Source organism: Zingiber officinale, chromosome 2A (genome assembly GCF_018446385.1).
Source record: "Zingiber officinale cultivar Zhangliang chromosome 2A, Zo_v1.1, whole genome shotgun sequence".
Taxonomy (NCBI): Eukaryota; Viridiplantae; Streptophyta; class Magnoliopsida; order Zingiberales; family Zingiberaceae; genus Zingiber; species Zingiber officinale.
In genome coordinates, this window is record NC_055988.1 from 34,266,225 (window position 1) to 34,274,144 (window position 7,920).

At 44.4% G+C, this 7,920-nt stretch overlaps 1 protein-coding gene and 1 pseudogene across 1 annotated transcript; one reads left to right on the top strand and one right to left on the bottom strand.

The window, feature by feature from the left end:
• Positions 1 to 2,130: 2,130 nt before the first annotated feature.
• Positions 2,131 to 2,202, bottom strand: LOC122044651 (annotated as a pseudogene).
• Positions 2,203 to 2,290: 88 nt separating this feature from the next.
• Positions 2,291 to 3,513, top strand: LOC122043627. The gene is made up of 4 exons (XM_042604235.1): positions 2,291 to 2,497; positions 2,542 to 2,606; positions 2,769 to 2,903; positions 3,084 to 3,513. The coding sequence occupies exons 1-4, from the start codon at positions 2,291 to 2,293 to the stop codon at positions 3,511 to 3,513; spliced, it is 837 nt and encodes a 278-aa protein (XP_042460169.1).
• The last annotated feature ends 4,407 nt before the right edge of the window (positions 3,514 to 7,920 follow it).

Sequence of the window (7,920 nt, forward strand, 5' to 3'; positions counted from 1 at the left end):
TTAGCGCACATTCACGTACTTTGTGCATATGTATTCAGTGCATGATTGCCTCTTTCATCTTGTATTCATTATATATGCTCTTTTGTTCGGATATCTACTCTTTGTTTGGTTTTGTGTTGACAGGGACAACTTTCGGAGCGAAAATGGCGATTATCGACGCACCGGAACAAGCCAAAGAACATGACCATGCGATCTTGCACGACCGTGTGACCAGACCGAAGAGCGGAAGTGCACGACCGTGCAACCCTGCACGGCCATGCCGCTAAGACCGAGGCAGATCAACACACGATCGTACAACCCTGCATGGTCGTGCCACCCCTTGACCGAGACCAGGAAGTGCCCGGCCGTGCATCCTTGCACGACGGTGCGGTAGGGATCGAGGCCAGACACCACACGACTGTGCCAATTAGCACGGCCGGCAGCGCCACCAGAGAAGAGAATGAACACGGTCGTGCCATCTTGGCACGGTCGTGTCGCCGCAGCCGAACCCTAGTCTATATAAGGGTTTTAACCATTTTTCTCGAGGGGGAGCGTGGGGAAGCGAGCCATCAGTTGGAGAAATGTCTTGAAGCCATCCCACGCCGTCTTGGACCTCCGTCCAACGATCTTCCACCACCGTATCGACTCCAGAAGCAGAGGATTAGATCCGAAGCCCACTCGTCATCATTGGATAGACATATTCTTTCTTTCTTTCTCCGTGTTTGAAGATTGTATGTTTATCTACATTATGCTTTTTGGATATTTCTCTGACACTTATGGAGCAGATCCCTTGTTTTAGGACTAGGGAGTAGTTGTGGTTCGGTTTGATGTAAAACTCGTATTATGCTTATACTCGTTGGATGATCTTTTATGCTTTGTCTCAATTGCATGTTGCTTGATTGTGTAGAACTTGTTAACCTCGTAGAGGAATTATCCCTAGATCGTACACCCGAGGGGCCCTAGTAACAGGGGTAACCCGTTCACGGACATCTAGCATACTTCCTTGAAAGGAGAGGCAAATTCCCCTCAAGGAAGCGAGAGACCAAACTTAGCTCTTAACCACTATTATCGACTTACCAATTAGAGTCGTGTCCTCAAGATTTGCCCAGGTGCCATAGTGACAGGGGTAAACCATAACAAGCCTTCTTAGGGTCCTTCTTTATTCTGGCATTTAAGAATAGTCGCTTTAGCTTCCGGCAATTGCATGTTAAAGGATAGCGAGTGTAGGATAAAATGTGACACATCAATACCACCACAATGAAACCGACCTCCTAGAGCTCCTTATAACCAAGTGAACACTTCGACTCACCAGCTCTCGATTCTTCTTCCTGTCCTTTCTTCCCTAGATTATCCACAACCATTGGTAGTCTAGCTAACCCTTAGTGAACAATTGCTAGTGCTTATAACCAGTCCCTGTGAGATCGATATTTTTATTACTGATGACGAATCCGAGCACTTGCAATTCGTAACAAGTGTTTGGCGCTGTTACCGGGGACTGTGTCTATAACATTAGCAAAATCATATTAGATTAGACTAGGTTTTCTTTTCTTTCCTTAGTTTTCCGCATTCATTTTATTTATTTATTTATTTTTTTATTCTGCTATCATATTTCGTACCTTATTGTTGCATGCCTAGAGCTAACCTTTCAGGACAGCTACTACCCTTCGATCCAGAGATTGACAGGACCTTTTTGAGGAGAAGAAATCTACAGAAAGCATTCCAAGCAGCACAAGAATCCTCAGAAATGGTTGACAAACTGCTGAAAGATTATGCGACACCATATGCACGAGGGGTTCGGTCCAGCATCACTCGACCGCCCATTGAAGCCAACAACTTTGAAATCAAGCCCGCAGTAATCCACATGGTCCAGCAAAATTAATTCGGAGGAGGACCACATGAGGACCCAAACCACCACCTAGAGCTGTTCTACGAGATCTGTGGCACTATGAAGGTGAACGGGATCCCTCCAGAATCAGTCAGACCACTTCTCTTTGGGTTTTTCCTGAAAGACAGAGCCAAGCAGTGGCTGAACTCCCTTCCAGCGAACAACATATCATCCTGGGAGCAGTGTGAGCAGAAGTTTCTGGATAAGTTCTACCCACCTAGCAAAACTGCTCACATGAGGAACTTGATTACCAGCTTCAAATAGATAGACTCAGAATCATTATTTGAAGCTTGGGACAGATTCAAGAGTATGCTAAGACAGTGCCCCCATCATGGCCTTGAAAAATGGTTGGTTCTGCATACCTTCTAGAATGGGATAAATTATCACACGAAGGTATCTCTTGATTCTGCAGTAGGAAGAGCACTGATGAACAAAAGTCTCGATGAAGCTAAAGAGATCATAGAGAATGTGGCGCAGAACCACCATCAATGGACATTTGAAAGATCCAGTGGCTCTTTTACGGGGAATCCAATTAAAGTGTCAGGGAAATTCGATGTAGATGCAGTTACACTCATGTCTGCAAAGCTGGACGCTCTGACCAAGAAATTTGATGCCATGGGAGGCAACACGGCTGTACGGATCACGCTCAAGACACCTACCCCTTTGGGCTGATACAGGCACAGATGAACCAACTTGAGCAGTGTGATGCAATAACCAGCTACAATCAGAGGCAGAATAATCTGTACTCCAGTACATACAACCCTGGATGAGGGAATCACCCCAATTTCTCATATCGAAATAATCAAGATCAAGGACCAGTACATCAGAATTATCAGCCTGGGTAGCAGAACCACCAATCTGGACAACAGACCTACAAAAAACAACAACCTTCACAACTGTCCAGGATTGAAAAGATGCTTGAGGAAGCTCTCTCAGAGCAAAAGGAGATGAGAAACGAGATCAAACAACTGACTCAAAGGTTGGAAAACTCCAAAAAACACCAGAAGATGCAAGACAGCCAGATAGCTCAGATAGCTCAGTCCGTCTCAAGAGCACAAGGCACATTCCCAGGGAAGCTAGATTTAAATCTAGTGGAACATTGCAACCGCATTGAGCTGAGGAGCGGATGTACTATGGGAGATCCCTAACTCACTACTCAAAAGGAGCTTGACTCAGAGAAAGAACCCTTTCTCCTATTGCCCAATCAAACTCAAAACAGGGATGGAGAAGAGGCTACTAAAAAGATTGAAGAAACTCTTCAAGCTGCCCCACAGAATCAGACGATCCCTTTTCCTCAGAAGTTTATAGCATCCCAGAAAGACAAAGAGTTCAACCGGTTCCTGAAGAAGATAAAAGAAATCTGCATAGAAGTACCACTGATAGATGCGCTGCACCAAATGTCGAAGTTCGTGAAATTTTTAAAGGGAATTTTATCTAACAGGAGGCAAAAAGGCAATTTCAAGACCGTGACATTGACAGAGAATTGCAGCGCTCTCCTTATGACGAATTCTCCACCAAAGCTTCAGGATCCAGGAAGCTTCTCCATACCATGCAAAATTGGTTCTGAACTCATACCGAGAGCTTTCTGCAACTTGGGGGCCAACGTCAGCTTACTTCCGTACACTTTATGCAAGAAATTGGACCTCTAGAACATTAAATTGACCACTATGGCACCGCAATTAGCTGACCATTCATGCAGATACCCAATGGGGATAGTGGAAGATATACCCGTTGAAGTAGGTGGATGTATAGTTCCCACATATTTCATTATCTTGGATATGGAGGAAGACCCTAAGATACCGATTATCCTTGGAAGACCATTCCTTGCCACAGCTGGAGCCATTATCGATGTAAAAAGTCACAGGTTATCCTTGGAGATCGGCAAAGAAAAGATCAAGTTTGATTTATAAAATTCCTTCATCTGCAACCCCCCTTCTTAGGAAAATTCTCGCAAGATCAACATACACAAAGTCGAGGAGTACGATTTCCATGAGAGTTCCCCTCCAGCAAGCACGACGAAGTACATTTGTCCTGCGCGAGCGAAACTGAAGGCGCAAGCTGGAGCATTAACCCCAGGAGGAGAGCCATCCTTCCACGGGTTTAGTCCACAGTAACTGAAATGGGGCCGAGCTAAAGATCTAAAATAAGCACTTCTTGGGAGGCAACCCAAGGATTTTCCTTCCATTTTAGTTCATCATTCCTTTTTGTTGTTCTATTTCTCTAGTGAGTTTTAGTCTAGTATTTTACTTTGGGTATTTCATTTTCAGGATGTGCATAGCCTCCATGAGCTGGCCATGAGCGTTTTTATGGGCATGGAGACGATGGAGGAGCCGAAATGACGAAGAGCGAATCACTCTGAGCTTAAGGAAGCAGCCGACCGTGTGACTTCACACGGTCGTGTGAAGCCAACGTGGTGACTAAAGCCACGGGTCGTGTAACTTTGCATGGCTGTGTGGCTTGCATAGAGAAGGAAGAGGCACGGGTCGTGCTAATCGACACGACCATGCAGCCATGCCAAAGAGGAAGAAGATCTAGGCCGTGCCAACTGGCACGGTCGTGCGACTCATTTAGAGGAGAAAAAGATAGGGGTCGTGCCAACTGTCACGGACGTGCCATTTCGGCCGAGGGGAGAAAGGAGGAGGCTGTGCCATTCGGCACGACCGTGCGACATCTCTCTGGACTTGATCGTGTCTATAAGACACGGGCGTGTCTCAACCCGTGTGCGCTGCCTCCTCTTCCAAGAAACCCTATTCCCATCTCCCTCTCTCCCAAAAGCCTTCTCCTCTTCACTAAACCTCGTCCACCCCTGATTTCTCACCTCTAGAGCTCACTTTTGCTTAGATCTACACCTGGATCTAAAATATCCTCAAGCCACAAATCCAAAAAGAGAGAAGAAACTTCCCTATTTTCCCTTCCTTCTCCTCACTATTCCCGTCCTCAAGATCCATTTCCACAAGAAACTCCTCAAAGCCTTGTACCATGTCGTAGATTTTGAAAAGGCTTCGTCGAGAAAGCGGTGGATCAGGCGAAGGAGACACACCGGGAGGCGACAAAGGCAAGGAGAAGGCTTCATCATCTAAGGGCAAAGGAAAGCGGGTGGCACGCGACGAAGGTAACGAAAACAAGTTTAGTATTATTTTTAGAAATCATGAGCAAAAAGCTAGATATGATATTCTTATCGCTAGGAAAATCTTATGCACTAAATATATGGATCCCACTACTATGGATGTGCTAGGAATTAGGGATGACGTAGATTGGATGATTAGTGCTTTAGATTGGAATGATATAATGTACGTCCATGCACCGACTTACCCCCGCCTAGTTCTTGAATTTTTAAGCTCGTTAGATGTTAAATTTCCTTCTGAGGATGACTACGCAGGGGTCATAACTTTTAGAATGATGAATAAAGAAGTTCGGTGGACCTTTAGTGATATTAATGATTGTTTTGGGTTACCTACTGGTGGTTCGCATGGTTTTGATGGTGGTATTAAGTGGAACGAATTTTGGATGTCGATTACCGGATCACAAGACCCTTATGAACCCTCTAGAGCCAAATCATCCCGGATGCAAAACCCGACCTTTAAATACCTTCACAGAGTGATGAGTAAAACGATCTTTGGTCGAGGAGAGAGTGATGAAGTGGTTAAGAAGATAGAACTCTATTCTCTATGGGCAATGTTGAATAAAGTGGATTTTGATTCCGGATTTCATTTCCTGCAAACTTTGTTTAAGGCAGCTAAGGCATCTTTGGGAATGATAGTTTTTGGCGGATTGATCACTCAAATAGCATTCAATCTAGGTTGTGAGCTTGATGGATTAGAGGTGGTTCATGGTAATGACAGGATCGACATCGATTCTTGTCTCGCTATGAAGATGATTTATCGGGATGAGAATGAGTTTGCCTTCCCTAGGACCTTTGGTATTCCATTGCCCCTTCCTTGTCCCGAGCACACTTTAGTTCGCAACCCAGCGAACTGGATGATTACTGATTTGGTTCCCGAGAATGTTCCCTCCATTGCAGACGACATCAAATACCACCAAGGGCCTTCGTCATCAGGATTCCCGCAGCCTTCCGGACATCCGAAACCTCCTAGGCACTCTTTCGCCTATGGCACGAGATCCTCTAGATTTGATTTTTCTGACTTCCGCACCTCCTTAGAATCCCTTCACGAGAAGCACAATGCCCAACAACAATTGCTGGAGGGCCGCTTCAAGCTTTTTGGCGATCAGTTTAAGGAGGTACGAGACCATTTTCAGTTCACTAGGGACTTCCATAGTTAGGTGACAGGGTTAGTCCAAGATTATGAAGTTGACCAGGAAAGGATGAGAAATTTTATAGATGATATGAATATCACTAGACAACAAGTAGATGCCCTATATCAATATCATCAACACCTTGGCCATCTTCCTGGTATCCCTAGATTTCCCCATGACACACATCGAGGGCCTCCTTATCCCCCACTCCGCCACCATATTGATTTCATCGGGACGATGAAAAGTCTAAGTCTGAGGGGGGGGGGGTGTTGTTGCACTTTTTTTTATTTAGTCTTGTTTATTTATTCGCATTTTATTCTACTTGCACCTCATTTGTATTTTTCTTTCCCATCTTTAATTTTGTGGTATATTTGAGAATATCAACCGTCTACTTTTTTCGCTACTTGACCGATAGCAAAATAGCTAACATTTTCTTAGTTCATGAGTTTCCAAATGGTGTTAGTATGTTTGGTGTATCTTCTTTCTCTATCTTTAGTAGCATGAAATAAGCTAAGTATTGTACAGAGTTGGGTATAAGTTTTGGCCTAACCTTAAGGACCTTATTTTCACTACACTTAAGTACTAAACTTGAATGGTAGATATACTTTTGAAATAGTTATGATTCATCCAAATTGTTTAGTACTTTTATTCCCATGGTGATTCCTTACTTACATTTTGGTTACTGGATAACCTCGGATCATGGAAGCTCATTTGGAAAAATCCAAATCCCAACATATGCATCGCATTTGTAATAAGTGCTACACTATAGCACCCAAAAAAAAATTAAAAGAAAAAAAAAGAAGAAAAAAATAATAAGGGATAAAAAAACTATTTTCGTGAGTGGAAACTAATAATTCACCCCTTTTAGACCGAGTTAGGTTACTGGGGAAATGAATGTTATGTTTCTCTTGATTCCGAGAAGTACCCTTTCAGACCTTGTGTAAATTAAGGGAAACGAACCAAGTGTGTGGCAGGTAAGTGCCTATCACCGGGAACATTAGGAACTCAATTGTATGACGACTTAACTAGGACAAAGAATTGAAATTGAAAAGTTTGAGCTACTTACTGCACCGAGCACAAAGGACTTATGCTTAGGCCATACTTAGATTACTCCACAGTCATGCTTATCAATGAAACTAGTTGATAGAGTTAGACGAATGCACTAGGGATTATGAAGCACTGCAGGAACTTATGAACATAGTTTGTAGCATTTTGCTTGAGGACAAACAAAGGATCAAGTCTGGGGGTGTGATGTACGCAAATATTATGATCATTTACGCATGTTTTAGCGCACATTCACGTACTTTGTGCATATGTATTCGTTGCATGATTGCCTCTTTCATATGGTATTCATTATATATGCTCTTTTGTTCGAATATCTGCTCTTTATTTGGTTTTGTGTTGACAGGGATAACTTTCGGAGCGAAAATGACGATTATCGACGCACCGGAACAAGCCAAAGAACATGGCCGTGAGATCTCGCATGGTCGTGCGACCAGAGTGAAGGGGGAAGTGCACGACCGTGCGACCGAGACCGAGGCAGATCAACACACGGCCGTGCAACCATGCATGGCCATGCCACCCCTTGACCGAGACTAGGAAGTGCCTGGCCGTGCATCCTTGCACGGCCGTGCGGCAGGGACTGAGGCCAGACACCACACGGTCGTGCCAATTGGCACAGCCATGTAGCGCCACCAGAGAAGAGAATGAACAAGGCCGTGCCATCTTGGCACGACCGTGTCACCGCAGCCGAACCCTAGTTTATATAAGGGGTTTAACCCTTTTTCTTGAGGGGGAGTGCG

What these genes read in the sequence shown, in the direction of transcription:
- LOC122043627 (XM_042604235.1), top strand. Translation starts at nt 2,291, where the DNA reads ATGAACAAAAGTCTCGATGAAGCTAAAGAGATCATAGAGAATGTGGCG. An exon ending in CCATGGGAGGCAACACGGCT is followed by an intron (nt 2,498 to 2,541) that starts GTACGGATCACG and finishes GGGCTGATACAG; the next exon opens with GCACAGATGAACCAACTTGA. An exon ending in AATCAGAGGCAGAATAATCT is followed by an intron (nt 2,607 to 2,768) that starts GTACTCCAGTAC and finishes ACAACTGTCCAG; the next exon opens with GATTGAAAAGATGCTTGAGG.